Source organism: Chelonia mydas, chromosome 5 (assembly GCF_015237465.2).
Source record: "Chelonia mydas isolate rCheMyd1 chromosome 5, rCheMyd1.pri.v2, whole genome shotgun sequence".
NCBI classification, from domain to species: Eukaryota; Metazoa; Chordata; order Testudines; family Cheloniidae; genus Chelonia; species Chelonia mydas.
In genome coordinates, this window is record NC_051245.2 from 38,833,593 (window position 1) to 38,860,248 (window position 26,656).

At 41.8% G+C, this 26,656-nt stretch overlaps 1 protein-coding gene across 8 annotated transcripts in view; it reads left to right on the forward strand.

The window, feature by feature from the left end:
* Positions 1–26,656, forward strand: part of IPO11 (importin 11) — a 295,900-nt gene that overhangs the window by 85,840 nt on the left and 183,404 nt on the right. For all 8 annotated transcript variants that reach the window (XR_006291241.1, XM_043547525.1, XM_037902875.2 and 5 more), the window contains 4 exons: positions 5,419–5,545; positions 21,314–21,347; positions 21,546–21,586; positions 23,113–23,229. Coding sequence is in view for 7 of the 8 variants with exons in the window: in XM_043547525.1 (XP_043403460.1) it covers positions 5,419–5,545; positions 21,314–21,347; positions 21,546–21,586; positions 23,113–23,229 (319 nt within the window). In the remaining variant the exon portion in view is untranslated. The remainder of the gene's footprint in view (positions 1–5,418; positions 5,546–21,313; positions 21,348–21,545; positions 21,587–23,112; positions 23,230–26,656) is intronic.

Below are 26,656 nucleotides of genomic sequence, written 5' to 3' on the forward strand. Positions count from 1 at the left end.
TGCCTGGTTTGAGCCAGACCTGCTAGCCTGCTGCAAACCCAGACCCAGGTCTGAACCACGTCCCCTTACAGCTGCTGGCTTAACTGAAAGCAGTTTACAGAAGTGTGCCTGTCTTTAACACTCAGATGCCCAACTCCCAACGGGGTCCAAACTCCAAATAAATCCTTTTTACCCTGTATAAAGCTTATACAGGGTAAACTCATAAATTGTTCGCTCTCTATAACACTGATAGAGAGATATGCGCAGCTGTTTGTCCCTCCGAGTACATACTCTGGGTTAATTAATAAGTAAAAAGTGATTTTATTAAATACAAAAAGTAGGATTTAAGTGGTTCCAAGTAGTAACAGACAGAACAAAGTGAATTACCAAGCAAAATAAAATAAAACGCGCAAGTCTATGTCTAATCAAACTGAATACAGATAAAATCCTCACCAGTTCCAGTGAGCTCTCTTTTACAGACTAATCTCCTTCTAGTCTGGGTCCAGCAAGCACTCACACCCCCTGTAGTTACTGTCCTTTGTTTCAGTTTCTTTCAGGTATCCTTGGGGGTGGAAAGGCTATCTCCTTAGCCAGCTGAAGACAAAATGGAGGGGTCTCCCACAGGCTTAAATAGACTCTCTCTCCTATGCAAAGTCCAGCTCCAAGATGGAGTTCTGGAGTCACCTGGGCAAGTCACATATCCATGCATGACTCTCAGTTTTTACAGGCAGAAGCCATTGGCCACATGGTATCTTGAATGTCTCCAGGTAAACTTTTTATGTGGATTGGAGCATTCCAAGATGCATTGTTCCTTAAGTGCTTCTTGATTGGGCACTTAACTTTGTGAATTCCTTTCTCCAGGAACTGACCAAATGCTCTACTAAGGTTATTTAGAAATCAAGCCAGGACATGGCCAATATTAATAACTTCGAATACAAAAATGATACATGCATACAAATAGGATTAATAGATTCAGTAGGTCATAATCTTTACAAAGATATGTTACATGGCATATGTATCATAGAACATATTCCAGTTATGTCATATATATTCATAAGCATGTTTCCATACAGCCTTATGAGGGGCACTGTTTCAGTAGTTTGTAAGTGAGGTTTGGGGTACGCAAGACAAATCAGACTTCTGAAAGGGGCACAGTAATCTGGAAAGGTTGAGAGCCACTGTTATAAGAACCCAGAATTTGCTGGCAGACAGCTTCAGCAGGCACTTTGCCACTGACCATGAGTGGGAGTTACACAGCTCAGTGGTGAACAGCATCTTCACTCAGTGGAGAACACCTACCCGGGATCTGTTCTTCTTCTAGACAAACAGGAAGTATATTTTATACTGTTCTAGGAGAGCTCAGGGCCAGTTCTCCTGGGGGGCGATGCTCTCCTGCTCCCTTCGACAGACCACTTGAACGTTGTCTTTCCTTCTATCCCACTGCTTCCTCAAGTATTGTGGAAGATTTGACAGGACAGAGAACAAGTTTTCTCATCATGTCCAAATGGCCCAGGCAGATCTGATTCCCAGGTCTGCATAAGTCAGCTTGGCTACTCATCAGCATTCATCCCTTTCCACACCTCCTGACTCAAGATAATGGTAATGTCAGACATCCTGTCCCGGAAGCTCTTCACAGTTTGGTATTTGGATGGGTGTCGGACCTATAACCTTCCTGTTCTGAAACTGCTTAAGCTATACTTACTAATAGTAGATATTTGCAAGGCAGCAACGAGGAGTTCCATCCACACATTCACAAGACATGACACCTTGGTCCAAGCCTCCTGTCCTGACACATTTGTTGAAACCTCAGTAGTACAGGCAGCCATATCACTTGCATCCTTACACCGTCCTCTTATGTGAGTACTGCTGGTCAGTCACCCACAGTGAAATATACGTAAGTTCCAGACTTTGAAGAAGAAAAGGAAGTTACTTATGCTTTGTAATTGGAGCTCTTTGAGATGTATGGTCCCCATCTGTATTCCATTACCCACCCACCTGCAGGTGGATGCGAGGCTAGACAGCTCTGTGCACTGCCTCCTCCCACAGGTGCGACCCCCACAGCTCCTATTGGTCACGGTCCCCAGCCAATGGGAGCTGCAGAGCCAACACTGGGGCGGGGACAGTATGCAGAACCGCCTAGCTGTGCCTCCTCCTAGGAGCAGCAGGCACATGGAACCGCCCGAGGTGAGTGTTACCTGGATCAAGTACCCCACACCTCCTCCTGTGCCCCAAGCCCCTGTCCCAAGCCCCTTCCCGCACCCAAACTTCCTCCCACACTCCAAATCCCTCGTGGCTGTTCCTCTGTCTAGGAGCCGCAGGGACATGTCACTGCTTCCGGGATAGCCACGTGGAGCCAGGTAGGGAGCTTGCCAGCCCTGCGCCAACCAGACTATAAACCAGACTGGTTTATATGCTGGTTTATAGAGCTTTCTGGTTGGTAAAGTGCCAGATAACACAGCTTTTACTGTATTATGAATTCGGGAATATTGTGAGATGATAACTTCAATTAATGTATTCCTTTACACATTGTAAAGAGGTGCATTAATGGTCGTGTGGGACGATAGTATCTAGTTTGCTCGAAGATAAGAAATTTTTCCCAAAACAGCTTTGGAGGTGTTTATTTTAGAGAATCTCAGCTTTATGGTCTCACTTGCTGGCTAAGCTTTAATTTTATAGCTTCTTTATGTGGATCTTGACTTTTTAACTAGGAGGAATTGCATGCACTGACACAGAGAAACCAAATTGCAGTATCGTTTGTGTAGGTTTTTGTGTCACTTGTAAGAAGATGAATTAAATCATTTGTTTGTATATTAAGTATATTTTGAGGCTTTTTGGTGTATTACATCTTATTTTATAAGTGTTTTAATTTAATACATGCTTATTGAAAGTGTTAAATTGAAATCTAAACAGAAAAAGATAGGAAGAAGGAACAGGTCACTCTTTTAGTGTCTGGAATGCGTAGGAATGTTAAGAGGCCTTAGTTTCTTCCCTTACAACCATACATTTTCACTTGAAGATATCAAGTTAACATTATGCACTTAAAAGGTCTGTTAGTTCAAGATACAGGAAAAGGATCATAAAACCATTTAAACCAGCTCAGGATTCAACTGAATGTCACTTGGCTTAAAATCAGGCCTTTGTTAGATTTTGATGCAAGAGTGCATGATTCAGATTGGGAGCTATTTCATGGTATCATTACCTTATAACTTTTAAGTAAAAGAATATCAAAATTACATATTCAGGGGCCAAAATCAGATCCTTTATGTGCCATATAGCCTATGCTAGAGATGAGATGGGAGGAGATTGTCCCCTAGCTGCCTGTAATATGGGTAGCCTGCCTTAATTGGCACAAGAAATGTAGTTTCAAAACTAGCTTCTATTTGGGAGTGATTTGAACACCATAACCTAACCTACCCTCCTGCACGCCAAATCAGCCATTTCACTGAAATATAAATGTATCACTTGACATTGAGATTGATAATGCCTTATTACTTTTAGCGCTCATGCTGAAAAAAGACTGCTGTCTTCTCAAATTATTAAATAACGCTTATAAAGAATTGTTAGTGTATACCTGATATGGTTTAATCAACCTGTTAATTAGATTACTTTGGTTTGATCATATCCACTTTTTAATTTTATTTGTTTACATGAATTATGGTCTGTTCATTTTCCTTAGTTACTTAGTTTAGCATATATATAATTGGAAATCTCTGTGGATGCAATGTCATGTCCCCCACTCAGAGACAGGGCTGATAACACTTGAGGCAGAGGAGATAGTGTTCTTTGATCCAGCTAGTGGTGTTCCATATAACTCCACCTGTTATGCTCACTGCACAAAAATGCTACATTATTTGTCAGTTAAGATTTCTTTATAGCATACCGAAGAAAACCTAAAAAGCAAAGCAAATCAAAGTTAATGCTTCTAACAGTATATCCTCCTAACTCTGCATGAGTAGGGATCCTAGCGTTTCAGCACTTTCTTCTTCAAACCTGAGAGTTGGTAGTGTCACACTGTGCCTTCTTCACAGTCCTGTGTACAGAGTGGAGACCTGGTCTTACAACAGATAATCGGTAGCATCGAATGACTGCTCCAACCCTTGTTTAGATAGTATAGCCCCCAGTGCATGTAAGTATAATTAATGCTGATTGTAGAAGAGCTTCCCACACCTGTAGTGCTGCGGTAAAGTAATTTTGTTGCTTCATTAGCAGGTCCAAATCTTCTAACAAGGTATTCCTTAGGCTTTCCTTCTGCTCACTGCCTTAGTAGTTGTAGGCTATGTCTATACTTAAAACGCTACAGTGGCACAGCTGCAGCTATATCACGGTAGCATTTCAGTGTAGAGACCTATTACAGCGACGGGAAATAATCCGTGGCTTCTCTCCAGCTAGTACTGTCTTCACCAGATTTTCACACCCCTGAGGCACGTAGCTATGCTTATGTAACTTTTCAGTGTATACCAGCTCTGAGGGTAGACCATGAGTGCTGGCAGTGGGATCCATGTTTCAATGTTGCTGCAAGCTGCAGGTTCTGAGGCAAGCATCTCGGAGCTGTGACCTCTGTCAAGGGGTTTTCTTAAGGCAGAAGGCCCTGGAATCCTCTAATCAGGCCTTCAGGTGCTTCATCCTAACTTCCTATCTAGTGCCAATGAGCTCTCAAAATGGATTATACCTTTGGCACTGACTGAATCAGGGAGATCAAGTGGACCCTCTGGTTACCCTGGTGGGCATTATAGAAATGCTGATCTCTTTCTAAAAGGGGGGAAGGAGGAATGGGGGCCTACAAAGGGAGAGACTCCTGGGTTATAGTTAATCCTAGCAGACAACATGATAATAAAGGGGTAGTTTTATTTTTAAATATATTGACATTGATTTATTGTGTGCAGAGTAGATTCTCTCTCTAATGGAACCTGGTAAATATAAAGCTGAGCTTTATATAAAATAAATAGAAGTCTTAAACTATTTCCTTGTAAGCTTTGTGGGAGATGTTGGTATGAAGGAAGGACTTAAATGCGGCGAGGTGGTGGCCTTGCATTCCATTTAAAGAAGGGCATTAGCATGTTTGGCCGTGATCTGAAAGAAAACACTGAGATGGTTTGGGAGAAGAGTATGAATAAGGTTTTTTTGGATGATGTCCTTGGCAGAGCAGAGGGGGCATGGAAAAACAAGGGGCACAGTGAAATCAATGTAATAAGACAAGGCCAATAAATAAGGAAGGGCAGTTTTCTCAACAAAAATAGTGCCTGCTAGTGAGGCAGTATCACTTAATACTTCAGAACTTTAAAGGTGTAGTTCTCACCAGTCATGTTTAAGGAAAGATGTGAAAAATGGATTTGTTGGACATTGTCTTACAGTATTCTTCTAAAACAGTTTTTCTTAATACAGAAATTTATTAACAAGGATAGTAAGAATCTGGTATAATAATTCTTTTTTGTTTTAAAGGTATAAGCCAATACGCCGGCGAGTAATTTGGCTGATCGGACAATGGATTTCTGTAAAATTCAAATCTGACTTGAGACCAATGTTATATGAGGCAATTCGTAACTTGCTTCAAGACCAAGACTTAGTGGTATGTATACATAAAAGTAACTATTTTTAACAAATATTTTAGATTATGTTTCATTTATTTCTTACCTACATTTAGATGAAAAGTTTTAATTCCCTACACTTTAGAATTGAACAGTATATACTTCAGGAGCAAAATTATCTTGTCAGGGAGATCTCTGGTGTATCTCTTCTTTCCCTAAAAATATCTGCCCAAGGGCAAGGCATTGGATTTCATTTTGAATCCTGCCTAGAAGTTGTGGGAAAAGTTTCCAAATCCGCACTTCTCTGACTTATTCATAACCTGTTTTCAAGCATCGCTAATCCTCATCTTGTATTAATTATACACATCTCTCTCTCCTGCTAAGTAGCTAATCAATATACATGCATTTTGTGATTGTTGAGGCACACCTATTTTGTACTTCAGTGAACTTGTTTGGTTCACAAATTGTTTAACAAACACACAGTCATACTAGTTACATAGAGTTGCGTGGTATTGTTCATACCTTCTGGTACAGTGTTCTACTACACAGCTGTGTTTTTTACAAACACTACCTTGAGAGATGGTATTGCTACAGAGAAGGCTACATAGCTAGTTAACAGTGTATTACTGTATCACTTCTGGGATTACGGCTTTCACTGACTTTTCTGCAAATGAATTAAAAGTATAGTGGTGTTTGTGATGGAGAGTTTGATAAATTGTATCCATAACTTGTTTCATGTCTTCAATGAACTACCAGCTTTGAAAGTACACAAATGTCTTTAAAAATTGTGCTTTTTCTTAAAAATACTAAAAGATAGCAATTTGCTCTAGAAAAATGAGTTTGATAACTCACATCTTTGATCAGTCTTCTACCAGTTATAGTGTTACTATTTAAGTCATTAATTTGTGAGAAGTTTAATAGAAACAGGTAGGTCAGAATGTTTGATAAATAAACATCATGTAGTGCTGGAATCTTTATTAAATATCTGTATTCACTGTAATGTAGTTGTTTCATTCCCAATGTTATGTTGTAATTGAAGGCTGTAAGTTAAAATATTGCAGGTTTTTTCCCATTTTCTAACATGATGGTTACAGGGCTAGCTGTGCCTCTGTCTCTTTCTTTGACTGTCTGAGTTTATCCCCTCAGGTGTTATGCCTAATGCCCTTACCTTTTTTGGGGAGGAGTCTGCAGTTCTCCTAGTCTTAGACAGGGTCTCCAGGCTACAGCCCTGTGTGCACCAACTGTGATTGCTCAGCCAGCCTGACTGGGTTCAGTCCCAAAAATTCATCAGGGTACTGTGACCAGTGGTTAACACCAGACAGCGTTCTTAAAAAGAACTATTCTTTAAACTTAATGGTAGGAACACAGCAAAGCATAAGGGAAAAAAAGGATTATAACACAATGAAAGGTCTACATGCAGAGCTATCTTACCTGAAGTACTAGGTAGGCTTATCTTACCTCTGGAGTCTGGTTCACATTAACTCAATACCACAGTCTTCTCTCTTCAGGTAGGGTATCTCTTTAAGTCCAGCCAAGTTCTTTGTTTTCTCCTGTGTCCCTTGAGCCTGGTCAAACTGGTTTGACCAGCTCCCAAGGGTAATGAACTTCAAAACGGTGGTTTGTGCGTTGTCTCAAGTGTTTTATGAGCAGCTGGTTTCAGGAAGCATTGTGGTTCTTCCTGCACAGGTGTAGCCAATTCCTGTCTGAATTAACTCTTTATACTCAGACAGTAAATAACAATAACTATTGGACAAACGTAACATATACTCATAAATTATTGCAGCAGAAATTATTCACAACCAACAGAAACTACTTGCAATGAAATTCTGATGTTCACTGAATCAGCTCCATTGCTCTTTTTTTTTCAGCAGCAGTGCTCTTCACACTAGATTTCCAGGTTTCTATTTAAGGGAGATATTCCTGTCACATTCTGGGGTGCAATCCAGACCAGTAAGGGGTTGTCACCACCTGTCTCACAACTTTGAGTGCCTCACAATGCTTTGCTGTTGTAGCCCCACCCTGGGCTGTTCACAAACAGCCAAACTCATCAGATCCTGAGTGTCTGAGTATAGTTGCAGTCCTGGCCTATCAGCCAATCAGCAACACACCAGTTACAGTGGCTTCCACCAGCCTTGGTTACTGCTTTCAGGACGTCCTCAACACACGCTCAGTCTCAAACTTTCCAAAAACGTGTTCTGCACTGTCCAGCCCTTTCTTCAACCGTTCAGATATTATGATCTGTTGCCCCTTTAAGGAGAGAATATTCAGCGGTTTGCTACTTTAACTGGAGTTACAAAACAGTTCAATTTAAGCACAGAACTGGATTGTCTTATTAAAGATAAAAACAAGTTTATTAACAATAAAATAGAATTTTAAATGAATTCAAGTTTGAGATTAAGTTAGAAGTGATTACAAGCAAATAAAAGTGAAAACATGGCTAAAAGTCTAAAACTTCATCTGGCAAATTTTGGTTCAAGGCTTTGTTTAAGATGGCTTTCTCACCCACAGTCTTGCAGCAAGATAGCGACTTACCCTTTTGTTGGTCGGGATCTCTCCCAGAGGCCCAAAAGTGCTCATGCCTTTGTCGTCTTAGGTGAAAGAGAGTGAACTTGGGATTCTCTGCCCCTTTCTGTTATAGTCCAGTGAATCTTTTAAGTGGATTTTTCGACGGTTACCCTTCAAAGTAAAGTTTATTCAAGCAGTATAGAAGGTGACATGGAGTCTGGTGATATAGGAGTCTTCATGCTCTTTCTTTTACCATGTGTGTTTTCTGAAATCCAAATTGTTCTGTTTCCTGCCATCTCCTCCCCCTGCTGTCTCGAGGACCGTGTTTACTACTTCTGGTTAAACTGAGGTAAACACACCTTCCTTTATTTAGGATAGGCTTGTTTAAAAACTTCTATCTAGGCAGGGCTGTATGGTTTTGAACATGTGCTAATAACATACGGGGGGAATTCATAACTTTACATATAATGTTGCTATATACATTTCACTGTGATATTCTTCACCAGTCAGTTATTAGTTTTCAAATGATACCTCACAAGGCATATTTTGTACAAAGATTATTACAATAGTGTGTAGGGTGTAAATTACAGGGTTGCTTTCAGTCAGTTCCCCACGCAGATTAGTTGGTAGTAGATTAGATTATTGTTTTAAATGCCGTCTTTATTTTTGAATTCCTTTTATTCTGATGAACAGACTTTATTGGGACCATTTCTCTTCTAGTCATCTCCCACTAATGGAGGATCCTAAGGGTATAAGAGAGCAAGTGGCCCCAAATTCCCTTAAGTTCCTTTGACTAGTTCAGGGAAATGCAAAGGGTCTACAGCTAGCCTGGTGGAAAAGTTGCGTGCCAATCCAGGTCTCCCACTGCACAAGGACATTTTCAGTTACCCCAGAGCACAACTTACATCGAGGCATCCATTGTGGTCTCAACTGCGAGATGAAAATCTGTCAGAATCAACACTATGGTGCATTGACTGGTCACCTAAAGACTTATAGAATTGTTTCCTTGTTGCTGATCTGACCGTTCAACGGCTTGGATTTGACCTGCCACGTCACGTTTGGCGATCAGGTTCCGAACTGTCCAAGGAATATTCACATCCAGCGTCTACTCGTGGGGGCTGTGCAATGATCCACATAATCATTTTGGCCTCCATCAGTCAATGGTGCAATGTTGTTGACAAGTGTCAACTGACAAGATTTCATGGTGGCCTAAGGGCCCTTCACTGTTCTGATGAAGCTGCTGTTGGGTGGCTCAGCAAGCACTGCAAATGCTAGAATTTTGAAAGTTGCTTTCCTGTCCCATCTGTAAAAGGTTAGATTGAATTGCAGGATTCAGAATAACAGAATTGAACTGAGTAGGTCTATCACTTGTATGTTATGTATATTTAATATGTATCCATTGCTTTCATCACTATATTCCTCTGTTAAACACTCTAATTCTTCATTTTAATGAATGTGTCCCCTTTTACCATATCTGATATGTGCTATGTAATTGCATCTGATCAGCATATTGTAGATTAGTTGGGTATATGGGAATTTCTCTGGTTAGAGAAATATTGTTTTGCTTTGTAGAGCAGGGTGCAGTAAATCCACTGTGCACAACTTCTCAGGATGGACAAAAAAATAGTTACTTAAGAAAAGTAGTGTTCGACTGAAGGTGGATTACATTTATTGCAAAAATGTTTGGGGAAGGTTTGGTTTCATCTCAAGTAGGTATTTTAGAATGGATGCTTACAATAGTGGTGGCCTTAAATAGCCTCACTTTATATTATGTCTCATTTGCTAGTCATTCTAGATAACTGTCAAGAAGTAATTATTCAACTGTGAATAATTAATTACTTTGAGTGGCCTCTGTATGCTCGTGTCACCATCCCATCTTCCAGTTTAGTGTCGTGCTCAATTTCCATCTCTTTCAGGCCACTAACCTGTTTATATTTCATCATTCTCACCATTGCCAGGTGTTCAACTGCCAGGAGATATCAAAGTGTAGTAAATTAAGTTTTATATGCACTATCTAAAGGGATGCCTTTGTCATAGAATTTTGCAAAGCTGCTTTTGAAGCAGTATATGGGCTTTAATTTTATCTCTCACCTGAGATCTGATCTGAAAGAGTGAAATTAGTCATTTCTAATCCTCTTGACCTGCCATCCAGTGCTGATGCTCATTTTGGCAGGTCTACAGTCCTTGTTTGCTTAAAATGCCTTGCCTCACTTTACTGGGCATTATGGTGCTTGGTAACCTCCCACAAGCCTCACTGTATAGAGGCCACTTAAAGAAAGAGAAGTTATGTACCATTAACTCTTGTTCTTCCAGAATCTTGAGCTAGCATATTCACACTCTTTGCTCACCTTCCCCACTTCTCCAGAGCCTTAGTGGAATCCCTGAGATAGTGGAAGGAACTTAAGGGCATATGGGGCCACTTGCTTTTTTTATACCCTCAGAGCCCTCCATGAGCAGGAGCTGACTAGAAGGGAAATGCCCCGATAGACTCTGCTCATCTGAAAATTGCAGTGGCTTGCAGTACAGACACCTTAACCTCAGAAATAGGGATATAGAGAGGGAACATTCTTGAAGAAGAACAGTTACTATAAGTAATTTTCTTTCTTATCCCTACATCTAGCTACCAAGAATAAACCACTAAAATATTTTAAGTATCTTAAATATAATAAAGAGTAATTAACAGTTCACTAGGAAGCTGTTAAAAGAACAGGAGTACTTGTTGCACCTTAGAGACTAACAAATTTATTTGAGCATAAGCTTTTGTAGGCTACAGCCCACTTCATCAGATGCATAGAATGGAACATACAGTAAGAAGATATATATATATATATATATATATATATATATATATATATATATATATCATACAGTAAGAAGATATATATATATCATACAGTAAGAAGATAGAGATATATATATATATATACATACACACACACACACACACACACACACACACACACACACACACACACACACAGAGAACATGAAATAGTGGAGTAAGAGGCTAATTAATTAAGATGAGCTATTATCAGCAGGAGAAAAAAACTTTTGTAGTGATAATCAAAATGGCCCATTTAGACAGTTGATGAGGAGTGAGGATACTTAACATGGGGAAATAGATTCAATATGTGTAATGACCCAGCCACGCCCAGTCTCTATTCAAACCCAAGTTAATAGTATCTAGTTTGCATATTAATTCAAGCTGTTGTCATTGACAGTCTGATGTGGACTGGAGTCAGCGAATTAGGCTCCTATTTGAATATGTAAGAAAACTTTAGCTTTAAAATTTGTAAGTAAGATTTATTTTTATTGCCTTTTTGGTTCACAGTTAAACCATCTTAAAATTACTTATTTAAAATGATCTAATCTTACAACAGTTTTGGAAATTTCTGCTTTTCAATGTGTTTTTTCAATAGAAACTGCATTCTTTGTCTTAACTCACATCACCAGTATTGGCAGTTTCCACTGAAATACTATTTATATCACTCGTAAATTAGTTAGTAATGAAATAGTGACAGGTATTTTAAAAAGTCTTATTTCAGCAATATATACAATGATGTTTAAGGCATTGGTAGACTGAAGGGAGTCAGACTTGATATTGAAGAAATGAGAACAGACTGAAGGTGTGGGGGAGTTGTTCAAGGCCACGAATGTTAGGATGAGATGCTTGCACAGTAAATTTTTAATAATTGTTTAAACAGATCTCAGGATGGCTTTAAAAAAAGAAAAGTGTTGTTGTTTCCTCACATGTATGTGGATTTTTAGATCATATACATAAAAGTGGTGACTTCTGGCTCCTGGGTACCGATATAGCCAAGACTCTGAGATTAGTAGCTAAGATGAATGAAAACCTTGTTTCAGTTTTGGTGTTCTAGGTAAATAAAATGTGTTTAATTTTTTTCATTAAAAACTAGGAAATAAGTCAAAACTTTGTTAATAGAAAATTAATGGTGCAAAGCATTCAAGCCAGGAAATGCAATAGTTAAGATTTCACACGATCACATACTATCATTTCCAAAGGTCTTGTCTCTTCCAGCATGAATCGTGAATGCTATAGTGAATGAAGCATATATTTTTAATTGACTTCATTAGAACAGATTTGAAGAGAAGGTGCACATAGATCATCTGCAATTTGTCAATACTTTAAAAACTTCTATGCAAACTGAAGTTATTAAATTGTTAAAATATTTATCATGAATTATCACTGTTAAATGAATATTTTTGAATTGAGGGCAAAATTTATGGTAAATCCATTGACACCCCATCCCCTGCATGCCCTCATTTGTTGGTGTGGACACTTCATGCTAACCCCATTGCTAATAGTAGACTCTAAACCCACTGCATTTAAACTGTGTCCTCCCTGAGATGATCTGATGCCCTTAATCGATGTACACAGCAGATGCCTCTTCTGCCTCAAGGAGGAATATATTCCTGATAGGTGTTCCATCTACTGCTGCTTCTCATTCTGGACCCAGAAATTTTGAGATACAAGAATCAAACTAAACCTCTTGGAGCAATGCCTGGAGATCACATCTGATTCTGGAGAGGAGTTGTCCTTCAAACTGGGGCCAAGGAGATTATATTTGACAAATGCCCTAGCTGCTAGTCACCCTGCCTTGTCTCCAGCAAGGAGCAGAAAAGAAAAGAACTTCAGTATCCTGTCCTGTCTGGAGGCATTCCTCCCCCCCCTCCCCCACAGCATCTAGTAGACTCATAATTTTTTTTTTTCCAGTTTAAAAAAAAAAAAGTAAAGACACCTTCTGCATTCCTCCCTGCTTGAGGAGGACACCCCCTGCCCAGAGGCATGCCTGGCTCTCTCTGCTCCAAGTGGTGCCTCTCCTGCCAGGAGTCAGTTCCTGTAATGGCCAGACACTCTCACTGTGCCTGGGAGAGCCTCACAGAAGTGCTTTACCTGCCACAGCTAAAATGGCAGCCTCACAGGAGCTGGGAGCTGAAGTTAAAACTCCTCCCTATGGAGAAAACACTTCAGTCTGCAGGGGACTCTGGTGAGTGCTGACCCCGGATCATCCCTGGAGCCTTCACTTCAAAAGGGGTCGAGTCGTGAAGAGGAGAAGAAGAAGAAGGGGAAAAAAAAAGCCACCAGCAGACTCCCCCCTGGAAAGGCTCATAAAAAGAGCTTCTCCAAGCAACTGGCTAGCCAGAGGGGTTCCCCAGTGTGGCCATCTCAGCACTGATCCAAACACATGCATTCCGAGTAGCTGGCCAGCCAGTGGAACTCCTCAGAGCGGCCACCTCAGTAGGACAACACCAGCAGCTCTGAAGCAGGGCACTGAGAAGCGGCCCCCTGCTGTGACCTCTGCCCTGCTGTGAGCTCTGCTCTACGGCACCGTCAGCACCGCAGCTCTGAAGCAGGCACCTGAGAAGGGGCCCTCTGCTGTGACCTCTGCTCTGGTGCAAGCTCTGCTCTGTGACCTCTGCCCTGCTGCGAGCTCTGCTCTGCGGCACCGTCAGCACTGCAGCTCTGAAGCAGGCACCCGAGAAGGGGCCCTCTGCTGTGAGCTCTGCTCTGCAGCACCGTCCCCAAAGCACTGTTCCAGAGACGCAAGGAGCTTCCACAGTTATGCTCTGAGGCAACGGTGGCGCCCCCTAAGGAGAGGGGACAATTATCGTACCATCTCTAAAAGAGTGTCACAGAGAAACCCTTTGGTACCAGGTGCAACAAAACTCCCATCTAGGAAGTGTTCTGCACCTTCCCAACCATCGATACTGACAACATACTACAGATTCTCCTCTGAGGTACCACATGAGCCCATGGTAACACATGTGCTCTGATACTCTGGAGACCTGTGGCCTCAGTACCCAGGGAGAGAGAATTACCGTACCATCTCTAAAATAGTGGCGCCAACAAACTTTCTGTAGTGGGCACAACCAAATTCTCATTTAGGGAGTGCTCTGCCCAACTGTCGGTACTGACAACGTACCACGCACACTCCTTTGTGGTACCAAATGAACCCATGATACTGCATGAGCTCTGGTACCCTGGAGACCTGATGATTGGGGAAGAACCGCAATCCCCATTACTTGGTACCAGGACCTTGGTATCGAGTACATCCTGGAACCCAGAATCACTCTTGGCACCAGGCTATATACTGCCAATACCCCAGTCAGCACCACCCTTACCCACTGAAGAATCTGACACTGGCCAGGAGGAGATCATTTCCCTGGCCCTCATCATGGCTCACCATCACACTACAAGGGTCCTCCCCAATTCCATCAAGCCAACCTACAATCGTGGTAGGGGCCCCCTGAGGTAAGCCTACCGCCCATGCCCGGCTTCTTCCCTCTCCCCCTCCCAAGGCCATATTGTAATTCTTGGGTGACATACACACACGTGTTGTGACTATCCCCAGTGTCTCTCAGGGAGAGTCCACCAGATGATTTGCTAAAGCCTGGCTGTCCAGAACACCTAAGCCAGGGCAAGAGGAAGCTTTTTCAGAACAGGAAAAAGAACCTTAAGAGGAAGCGACCCCTCCAGCCCCAGATGAGGCTGTGCTGCCCAGCCCTCATCACTAAGTGAAGATTTTAAGAACTTTCTCAATCTTACCAAGAGGGCTGCAGACGAGCTGCAGATTCCCCTACAGGAGGTGGCAGATACACATCACAAGTTGGTGGAAATTCTGCATACCACCTTCTCATCTAGAATTGTCCTCCCAATTAATGAGGCGGTTCTAGATCCTACCAAAGTCATCTGGCGGACACCTGCCTCCATCGCACTATCCAGCAACAGAGTGTAAAAAACAAACAAAAAAAACCCCTACATCTCTACCCGAAGAGACAGACTTTGTTTTCAACATCCACAACTCAACTCCATCATAGTGGATGTGGTTAATGCATGAAGCAAGCAACATGATGCCAAGTCAACTCCATACGATCAGGCTTGGAAAGATGGTGTATTTGTCAACAACATTACTGTTTAGAGTCATAAATTACCAAACTGTCATGGTCAAATACAGTTTTATTAATTATGTGAAACCCAATGTATTTGTGGAATATTACTGGAAACACGAAAAGAACAGATTCAGACCATTCTTAGAAACAGTCAGTTAATAGCCAGACTGGTTGTAGAGACAGCTGCCCTCCCGGTCTCCATGACAGTGGTACTGAGGTGGGTGTGTGTTTTTGTTTTGCTACACCTCTCTAGATTGCTCAGTCTGTGACATCTCAAACTGCCTCTTATAAGCACTGTTGATGAGCACGTCGAGGGCCTGAACAATGATACCTTACAGCATCAGCTGCCATCTATACACCTGTCACATCACTCAGAAGTCACCTTGCCCTACTTCACAGCAGTTAGGACCAGCTCTAAAGCAAGGAGATTGATTTCTAGCTGTGAACCTATAGGGTGCCTACTTCTATATCTCAAAACAACCATCGTACAGCAGATTTGCTACTGCTTACCTTTGGGGCAGGATAATTTTCAATACAGACTGCTTCACAGAGGGTATTTTCAAGGGTTCTCTTCATTGTAGTGGCATACTAACCCCGGTACAGTGACTGAACTCTATCAGCACCAACCTTAATACAGTACAAGCGAGAGCGTTCCTCTCGCTACCCACATTCACCACCCTGGGACACATGTCTCCCTAATACACTGGGAGATCACATACACAACCACAAGGTTCAAGACAAATGGTCTTCCACAGAAATGACCTTCCATATCACTCTTTTGGGGCTAAGGGCTATCAGGAGTGTCTGTGCGCACTTTCTGCCTTTCATCAAAAACAACACACAAAGGTCATGATGGACCTAATGTGACCTGTATGTTTTGTATAAACTGCCAAGGAGCTCCCAGATCTCCCTCCCTCTACAAGACAGCACTCAGACTTTGGAATTGATGCACCCATCACAATGTGTTCATCTCAGCTGTCTATCTACCAGGGATACAGAACGTCAGAGCCGAGTCTCAGTTGCAATTTTCTCATGACAATGAGTGTGTACTGAATTCAGAGGTGCTTCAAGATATGTCCGCCCTTTGGGGAACCCTGACTATGGATTTCTTCACTACTTAACGGAACAAGAAAGGTCCTTGTTACTGCTCCAGGGCCGGCCAGGGGAAACATTCACTGGCAGTTGCCCTCATCTTCCCAGGGGACAGGGCCCACTAGTATGTCTTTTCCCAGTTTCCTACGCTGTCCAAGATTCTGTAGAAAATTCAACAAGACCAAGCGAGAGTTATTCTGATTGCCCTTCTTAACCATGACAAGTTTGGCTCCCTTAGCTGACACAGATGGCAGTATGCCCTCCTGTTTCTGTTCAGCCCATCCCTCACCCATTCTCTTAAAACAATGGGCTGACCCTTCACCCCAATCCGCAGGTCCTCCGCCTCCAGGCTTGGGTCCTTCTTAGTTCCAAGGCTTAAAGGCAACACAACCAAAAGTTGACCACTCAACATACTTATCTACAAAATGGAAGCAACTCCAAGTTTGTGTCATTTCAAAGACACAGACCCAACCTCATCTTTCCTCCCTCTGATTTTGCACTACATTTTAAACTCTCACTCAGCTCCCTTGAGGTACATCTTGCGGCGAAAATGGCTTCCCACTTGGTGTTTGCTCACCCACAAATGTGTAAATTCTTTAAGGGCATTAGGAATCTTTTCCTGCATGTGACACCACCCACTCTAGCCTGGGACTATAACCTAGTTCTCAGGGTTTTGACTAGACCTCCCTCTGACTCCAAGGCAACTTGTTCTCTCTTACACCTGTCCACGAAGACAGCATTTCTAATTGCCATCACCTCAGGTAGGCACATAGGAGAAATAGTGGCCCTGATGGCACATCCATCATTCACAGCCCTTTTTTTTTAAAGACAAAGTACCTCTAAGGCCATATCCCAAGTTTCTCCCTACTTTCTCTGCACTTACCATATGAATCAACAGATCCATCTTCCTGTTTTTTCCCAAAACCACTTTGTGATAACTGGGAGACAATTGTGCATATGCTAGATATTAGAAGGACATTAGCATTCTACTTGGACAGGACTAAGGACTTCAGGAAATCCCCATAACTCTTCCTTTTGTCCACAGAAAGATCGAAAAGCTCTGTGATAATCAGCTCAAAAACTATCCAAATGAGTCTCTAGTTGCATTAATCACTTATCAAGGGCGCAACTTGCGTCTGTCCAGAGTCCATACGCACTCCACGAGGTCAGTTTCTACCTCAGTCATATTCTGTAGGGATATCCCGGTCTCAGCAATCTATAGAGCAACAACTTGGGCCTCTGCCCATGCTTTCGCAGAACATTATGCGATCACTGAAGATTTGGCCACTGACACCATCTTCAACTCCACAGTACTCTCTGTAGTAAAAGACTCCACTCCGAAGTCCCAGCCTCCAGTGGTGGGTACTGCTCCGGAGTCACCTATAGTGGAGCACCCATAGGGACACTACTCGAAAAGAAGAGGAAGTTACTTACCTTGTGCAGTAACGATGGTTCTTTGAGATGTGTGTCCCTATGGGTGCTCCACAACCCGCCCCCCTCCCCTCTACTTTGGAGCTCTCTGTAGGGCTCTGTGGTAGAGAAGGTAGTGGGGTGGGGGGGGGAGGTTCGCCCATGCAGTGCTAAATAGCCTTGAGGCAGACCATGAGGGAGGGCACATGCGCGGGTTCAACGTGACACTGTTACAAAAAATCTCCGATTAGAGGCGCAGGGGCACAGACACACCTACAGTGGAGCACCCCTAGGGACACACATCTCGAAGAACCATTGTTACTGCACAAGGTGAGTAACTTCCTCTTCCTCCCTGCATTCCAGCGGAGGCCAAGAGAGGAGGGGTGTCACCCTTTCCCACATAGAAAAACTGTACTTTGTGAACAGGGTGTGGCAGTTTGCAATTCTGAATTGTAGGATGCCTATTAATAGGCCTTTTGTCTAAAGGTCTAAAGAGGTTCAGTTTCTTGGAATCCTTGTCTAACCTAAATCTCCCTTGTTTCAATTTAAATTAAGCAGATGGCTAGTTTATATTACAGTATTTGGAGTTTTTAAAGATGTGTGGCTTCATTCCAGATATGAGTTGCAATAAATAAGTGTGACAGGAGCGACTGTAACAACTATTTCCCTTCTTAGTATTATGGGAAAAGCCTTTGCCCGAGTTGTCCTGAACAGACTTCAAACCCTTTCAGACAGAATCTATCCTGAATGACAGTGCGGCTTCAGAGCTGAAAGGTCTTCTATTGGCATGATCTTCTCTCTGAGACAACTACAAGAGAAATGCAGAGAACAAATAAGGCCCCTCTACTTAACCTTCATCAATCTCACAAAGGCTTTTGACTTTGTCAGTAAAAGTGGACTATTCACGCTCTTAAAAAGGATTGGACGTCCCCCCAAGCTCTTAAGCATGATTCAATCCTTCCATGAAAACATGTACGGCACAGTCCAATATGATGGCTCTGTGTTTGAACTTTCCAGATTTGTAGTGGAGTTAAGCAAGGTTGTGAACTTGCCCCATCTTTGTTTGGGATCTTCTTCTCCCTGCTACTGAAATAAGTTTTTAGTTCCTCAACTGAAGGAATCTACTTACACACAAGATCTGATGGAAAGCTGTTCAATCTTGCAAGACTCAGATCTAAAACCAAGAATCGGGAGGCCCTTATCCATCACCTTATCTTTGCTGATGACTCAGCAGTGACAACCCATACAGACGCTCATCTTCAAAGCCTAATGGACAGTTTTTCCAAAGCCTGCTGAGACTTCGGGCTTACTATAAGCCTAAAAAAGAAAACATAATGTGCCCAGGAGTTGAGGAAGCACCCTCCATGAAGATCAACAACTATGACCTTAAAGTGGTGAACGAATTCATATACCTAGGCTCCACTATCGCAGTCAGCCTTTCACTTGAAACAGAACTCAATATCTGCATTGGAAAGGCCACCACAACAATGCCTAAACTGAACGAGAGGGTATGGCAAAACAACAAACTGACAGAACACACAAAGATGTGTGCGTATCGTGCATATGTTATCAGCACACTTTTATAAGGGCCTTATACTCCCATCAGGAAAAGAGACTCAACAGCTTTTATATGCGTTGCCTACGTCAAATCTTTGGAATCTCCTGGAGGGACAGAGTCACCAACACTGAGGTGCTCAAACAGGCCAGCATGCAAACACTCCTCAAACGGAGACCTCTCCTCTGGCTTGGGCATGTGTGTCAAGTGAATGATGGATACATCCCAAGGGACATCTTCTATGGTGAATTGGCATCTGGAAAAAGACTCAAAGAACTCCCCAAATTGTGTTTCAAGGATGCGTGCAAGCAAGACCTCAAAGAAATGGACATGGATGTGGACAAATGGGGGAAGGTCACGCTCAGGACCGCAGCCTTTAGAACCAAGAGCTTAACAGAGGTCTCTGGAGTTACGAGAGGAAGCAGTCCAGCTTAGTAGAGGAGAAGAGCTCGCAGAAGGCAGACCCCAAAGGGTCGAAACATCACCATTAAATGTGACAGATGCAGCAGAGATTGTCTCTCTTGAGTGGGTCTCTTCAGCCACGTTTGTGGCTGCCATAAAACCAACTGAGTAAATTCTTTACCTCGCCAGGGCACATACCCATAGTCTCCCGAGACTGAAGGATGCCCACTAAATCCTCCTTTCCATGGTTCTTTTGTCATTCAGTGGCACCGAGTCCCAGAGGGCCCCAAGGCTGCAGGGACTGACTTAACTTTCTGAGAAATGGTGCTATTTGTTTGATGTAAAAGATGTAGAATTAGGTGTCATCTCTATGATGCAGGCCCTTCAGTTTATATTGTCTTACCAGCTCTCCTAATGGCTTCACATAGATGTTGAGTAATATGGGGGAGAGGAATAAATCATAGGAGATTCTACATTACTGTTTTTGAGGTGGAAGAACAGATGCCAATAATAGCTATCTGGATTTAGTTTGAGAGGAAGGTCTTGAACCATATCAGGGCATTTTTTTCACCTCTGCAGCTTCCTGTGGATTGGACAGGTTTGTTTGGTGATCAACAATATCATATGCAGCAGCGAGGCCCACAGAATAAATATATGTTTTATTTCCATGTATGTGATCAGGACCAGAGCAGGATACCAGTAGCTGACAGTTGGCATTTGGGAAGCTAGCAAAAAAAAAAAAAAAAAAAAAAACCCCTAAAAAAAACTAGCCTTCGTTAGTTGGACACTGGTTATTAGGTTGAACTCTGTAGCATTGAGCAATGATTTTTGTGGTGCTCGGTGGCCTAGTGCATGGTTTAAGGCAGGAGTGGCCAACCTGTGGCTCCGGAGCCACATACAGCTCTTCAGAAGTTAACATGTGGCTCCTTGTATAGGTACCAACTCCGGGGCTGGGGCTGGAGCTACAGGCACCAACTTTCCAATGTGCTGGGGGGTGCTCACTGCTCAACCTCTGGCTCTGCCACAGGCCCTGCCCCCACTCCACCCCTCCTTGCCCGCCCCCCCACCCCCGATCCTGCCATACCCTTGCTCCTCCCCCTTCCTCCTCAGATCCTCCTGCATGCCACGAAACAGCTGATCGGGAGGGAGAGGGAGGCGCTGACTGGCAGGGCTGCCAGTGGGCAGGAGGCGCTGGGAGCGGTGGGGGTTAGAACTGTTGGGGGGCTGCTGACGTATTACTGTGGGTCTTTGGCAATGTACATTGGTAAATTCTGGCTCCTTCTCAGGCTCAGGTTGGCCACCCCTGGTATAAGGTGAGGCAATAAAATCCTTAAATTTTCTCTGTTAGTAGGGGTCCCAGTGTTCTGTCTTACCATCTAGATGGGGTAGGGCTGAGTGTAACTGGTTATGGCCGAGGTTGCAGTTAATGCTTCCTTGAGTGCTACTTCTCATAATTGTCTAAATTCTTGGAAATAGGGTGTTCATGGCCCTGAAGTTGGTTTGTTGGTGGTAGCCCATGAGAACCATCCCAGAAACAGGTGATCCCCTCTGTCTCAAGAATTCTCATCAAAGCCATAGGGCCCGCTTCTGAATCTTTACTTGACTTAACTGAGTGTTTTGCCTGAGTAGGGAATGCTGAGCAGGTCCTGCAGGTGGTGTGGTTCTTGGCAATTTGTAGTCATTTTTTAAATCCTGAAAAATTCTAATTTATGTAAAAACTGCTCCTTATAAAAAATATAAAGCTAAAAACCCTGGGAAAATACAGAAATATGTCAGGGTTAAATTAATTTTATTTTATCTCTGGAAACATGTAGAGTATATGTGAAAGCTTAACAATTTCAGATCTGAAAATATTACACTAACTTCTGTGAGATAATCAAAGTAATATTTTATAAGGGTAACAGCATGGTATTTCCTGATTTTTGTCTTTCAGGTCCGCATTGAGACAGCTACAACACTGAAGTTAAATATCCTTTTCATTAACTACAATTTTCTATTTTATTATTACTTTATTCAAAGCTACTGGAAATTAATTATTTTTGATCATTAATAATTCAGATTTTAATAGTAATTGTGTAGCCTCACTAACAGTTGAATATCAGATTGAGTCAAAGATATTGTAATAATGGTGTTCAATCTTCAGTTTTTCTTTAACTGTTGTTCACCTGTAGATGACTTTGAGTTTAGAACTGACCAGTTTTTACCGGTAAGGGCATTTATGTGAGTGTGAGTGCTTGTGTGGGTGGAGGAAGGGAGGGAAAGAAACAATTCCAGTTCCGTTTCAGAATAAACTGTTCAATGGTTGCTGTATTTATTTAACTTCAATAACAAGAAAAAAGCTATTCTTTTGTTGCACAGAGACTTTATTGTGCAACAGTTAAGGTTTCCACACACACATCTTACCTGACACAGAAGCAAGGAAAAGCCTCCTGACAATACATATATACTCCACTCTTCCACCCACAGGTACACACCTTGTCATTACCACAGTTACCACACATCTGAGACTAAACATTATTCCAAGTATGGGTGCCAATCTTCACTAAACTTCCTCTTCCACTTATACCTGATTTCCCTTCAGAGCTCCTTCCTGCACACACTGCTTCCTAAACTACCCTTTGCCAGAAATATTAGTTGCAGTTGTTTGGTGTAATGCAATATATTAGGAATGTAGCAAAATTTCCCCAGCGTTTATCTTTGTGAACACAGTGTTGGCAGTAAATAAATAATGAGATAGTAATTACTGTACAGTAGATTGTTGTCTGTTTCAATTCATATTTTTTTGGTGTGATCTATTTGATAAGCTATAAAAAGTATCATCTTATAATTTATACTGTTGACCACTTGTGTCTACATGCATTATGCATTTGGTATTTTTGGTTTAGCTGTTTGAAACTGTTGGGATAAGTAAGAAAAATGTCATCATTAATAACTTTAGGAAACAAAATTTTTGTCAAAGTTTATAACTTTTGCCAGACCTCTAGCAAATTGTCAGAGACTGCTTAAGAGAATCTGCTGCCCTATGCAAAACTTCTGTGTGCCACCCATCCCTGCCACCCACTAGAATAGACTCTAAATTGTGGGGGAGGGCACACGGAGGACTTTCGGGGTTGGGGGGAGGGTGATTGCAGTGAGTATTCTGGTCTTTTGGTGGTTATGGTAGCATAACTGGAGAGGGGGCCTTGCAGCACCACTCACTAAGGTTTGGCCCAGTGCTTCTTTGTCATGACAAAGGGGCAGCCAGGCCAAATCTGAGAGTGGCATTGTGACCTGGTGCACAGGGTTACAGCGCTGCTCAAGTTTGGCCCCTGTTGCTCTAGGCAGTTGCCTCGTTTTCCCATAGATAAAGTGGCCTCTGAGTATCATTACCTCCAGAGATGCTGATAGCTTCCAACTTTTAGGAATTTAAACTTTGAAGTAATTTTAATACATTTAAACCTGAGAGCAAAGCTTATTGAAACTGGTCCCACACTTGAATTCTTATGCAAGCCTAGTACATGTTAGGTACTGAAACTTTTTAAAGTTCAATTTTGGATTATGAGTGGTCAACATGTATTAGATTATTTTTCGAAATGCAAGACCAACATGTTGCAGAACTTCCAACACACTAAAAGTTCATGAGAAATTTCAGGCCAGTGCTGTAGGCAGATAAGAAAATTGCTGTTTTAGATTTCTATTTGCATTCTTGATAATCTAACTAATCCATAGTTTTTGAATTTCTTTTTATTGTAGTATCTGGAATCCATGTTCACTCTACTCTTTCAGCTACTTCAAGAAGTCACAGAATGTGACACAAAGATGCATGTTCTTCATGTTCTTTCTTGTGTGATTGAAAGAGTCAATATACAGGTAACTGTTACAGACTATAATATGAAATTTGAAGCCTAGCACACTTGTCCATTGATGAGAGCAAAGAAGATTTTTTTTCTATATATTGCTATTACATTATATCAAAATGATGGAAGAGATTTTATGTATATATATAATCTATCTAGTAATTACCCCACAGTGTTTGTTTTATTTCAGTAATCTACACAGCTCTGCTTCTACTTCCCCTGTTCACATTTGTAACCTCTTTTTTTTGCCCAACACACTTGCTCTGCCTGGTCTCCTCCCTCTCAACTTTCTGTATTTTTTTGCTGTTCCTTACATATGGAACAGTTCTTCCTGTTCCGATGTGCAAAATTTAATTTAATTTTTATAATTCCCTTCTTTGTCTTAGACTTTCATCTCTAATCACCCTCTCTCACTTCTGCCTTTTCATATTTTTTGTTATATCTAATTACAACATATGTTTTTGAGATGCCCATCATTGTAGTGTCTAGGCAGTTTAGTTTATAGCAGTTCAAAGACATGGAGCTCAGTTTCCTACAAGGTTATAAGGTTAAAATTGTTGGCCTCACCGTTACTACTTCCTTTCCTTAGTATGGAAGTATATTTTCAGTTTAAATTTAGGAAATTCAAGATGTTCCTGAGGAAATAAAGTTTGATTGTTGTCTGCAGTCATCTCTTAACTTTCTAAGGTACTCACCTCAAGTGGGGTAGAGAAAAGTAAGGCAAGGTAGAGGTAGTAGCAGTTCCTCTGACCTGTAAGTGGTCCTCGAAGCAGCAGCTTTCTTTGTGAATTTCTGAGACAAATGTAACTTTTCTGTTTATCCCCTGTATGAACAGAGAGACTGGTAGTGGCTCCTCACTCCTTTCATAAATGTTTCTTCTCCCTCCACAATAGTTTGTCCTAGTGGCATCTCCTTTTCTCTCCATGGAAAGAGCGCTGTTGATTCCTGTTTTTCCTTTACCCATTAATGGAGGTCTTGATATAGTGATAGGAGCAGTAAGGCTGATAGGGGCTCGATGTGGGTGGTGGAGGATAAGTGATGCTTAATTTAAAATAGTTTTAAAGTGATTGTTTTATATCCTGGCACGCTTTTGTGTGCATTGCTCATCATCTTGGATTGCGAACTCTTCATGGTGAGGTTTGCATCTTACTCTACATGTGGAAAGCACATAGCACATTCTGAGTGCTGTTGTAATGCAGATAATAAAGGTATGTAAATTGTGAGAGTGTCTGGATAAGAGATGAAGTTCACATGAGATTTACTTTGGCACTAATACTGATGCTGCTCTGGATTATGTGAGTGTTTGAGGCACATATAGATCCTCTCACTTGGACTCCTTCATCACTGGAATTAGTTTTGCGGGAATGCAACCATCTAGCACAGCCCTTAATCTCTCCTAATTTATGCTAGCCAGCTGTGTTGATTGATGACTGGCTCCATGAACTGGAAACTGCTGGCAAGCAATATTTTTCTTGTCATTTCTGGCTGAAATAGTATACCATGCTTAATTAAGCTGATGATTTAGTGTATCCTAGCATTAAATTTAATTCTATATGAGATTATTAAAATAGGGACAAGAAACATACAAAATATGTAATAAATGAGACAAAATTTACAAAGTTTTTGTCCATACTTTGTGTTGAACATACCATGTGAAGAAAAAACAAGTTATCCTTTCAGCATTAAAAACTAATATGTAGAAGTTGTTAATTTATGATACTCTATATAGGTAGCTAACAAAATGAATTGGAAATCTGGAAATTTATAAAGAAAGATAATTATACAACATGCACAAGGTGTTAAGAATTATACATCTTGTAGTTTTTATTGTACATTTTGTTAAAACACCTTTTGATTTATTCTACTATGATGTCATAGAACTCATGCAAGGAAGAACTTTTACAATGTGCAATAAGGATGTGCAAATAAAACAGTAATTTCATGTTTCAACTATTTGAATTGGTGTTAAATACAACATGCTGTATTATAGTTACATTAGTTTCATGGTTGTGTTGTTGGTGGTGGATTTAATGTTATGAACTCAGATTTCCAGTTTATAATTCTGCTATAAATACTTGTTCTGACTGAAACTTTTCATATAATCTGATATTCTGCTAGGAAATTTATTCCTTCTTTGAGTAGTGTACCTGTGGGTGCTCTACTTCAAGTATGCATGCTCTCTGTGCCTTTCATTAGAGACTTTTGGTAGCAGTGCCCATTTGATCTGTGCATGTTCCTTGCCCATCCTTGTGTCCCATACCGAGGCTATATAGGAATGTGCAGCCTTACAGCCTTTTCAACAGTGCCTTTTCAACCCCCTTCAGCCAGACATGGAGTTTAGTGTGTTCTTGTTTTCTCCAGAGTTAGAATAGTATATAGTGTTAGTTCTTTAGCAATTTATAGAATACTTAGTATCTTATAGTTGTTGGAACTGTTGTTCCTGTTTTCTACTCCTTCCCCTCCACTCCCCCAATTGTTTTTCTCTTACTGAGGGGGTGTACAATTCTTTTTTTGGGGTGGGAGGGGATCTGGGAGGTTGGGCTCCCCAGATTTTAAAAGGTGCCTTTTCTGTTAAGAAGCCATTCCCATCAGCAATGGGCATTAGAATCATAGAATATCAGGGTAGGAAGGGACATCAGGAGGTCATCTAGTCCAACCCCCTGCTCAAAGCAGGACCAGTCCCCAACTAAATGATCCCAGCCAGGGCTTTATCAAGCCTGACCGTAAAAACTTCTAAGGAAGGAGATTCCACCACCTCCCTAACTAACGCATTCCAGTGCTTCACCACCCTCCTAGTGAAAAAGTTTTTCCTAATATCCAACCTAAACCTCCCCCACTGCAACTTGAGACCATTACTCCTCATTCTGTCATCTGCTACCACTGAGAACAGTCTAGAGCCATCCTCTTTGGAACCCCCTTTCAGGTAGTTGAAAGCAACTATCAAATCCCCCCTCATCTCTTCCGCAGACTAAACAATCCCAGTTCCCTCAGCCTCTCCTCATAAGTTATGTGTTCCAGTCCCCTAATCATTTTTGTTGCCCTCTGCTGGATGTTTTCCAATTTTTCCACATCCTTCTTGTAGTGTGAGGCCCAAAACTGGACACAGTATTCCAGATGAAGCCTCACCAATGTCGAATAGAGGGGAACGATCACGTCCCTCGATCTGCTGGCAATGCCCCTACTTATACATCCCAAAATGCCATTGGCCTTCTTGGCAACAAGGGCATACTGTTGACTCATATCCAGCTTCTTGTCCACTGTAACCCCTAGGTCCTTTTCTTCAGAACTGCTGCCGAGCCATTCGGTTCCTAGTCTGTGGCGGTGCATGGGATTCTTCCGTCCTAAGTGCAGGACTCTGCACTTGTCCTTGTTGAATCTCATCAGATTTCTTTTGGCCCAATCCTCCAATTTGTCTAGGTCCCTCTGTATTCTATCCCTAC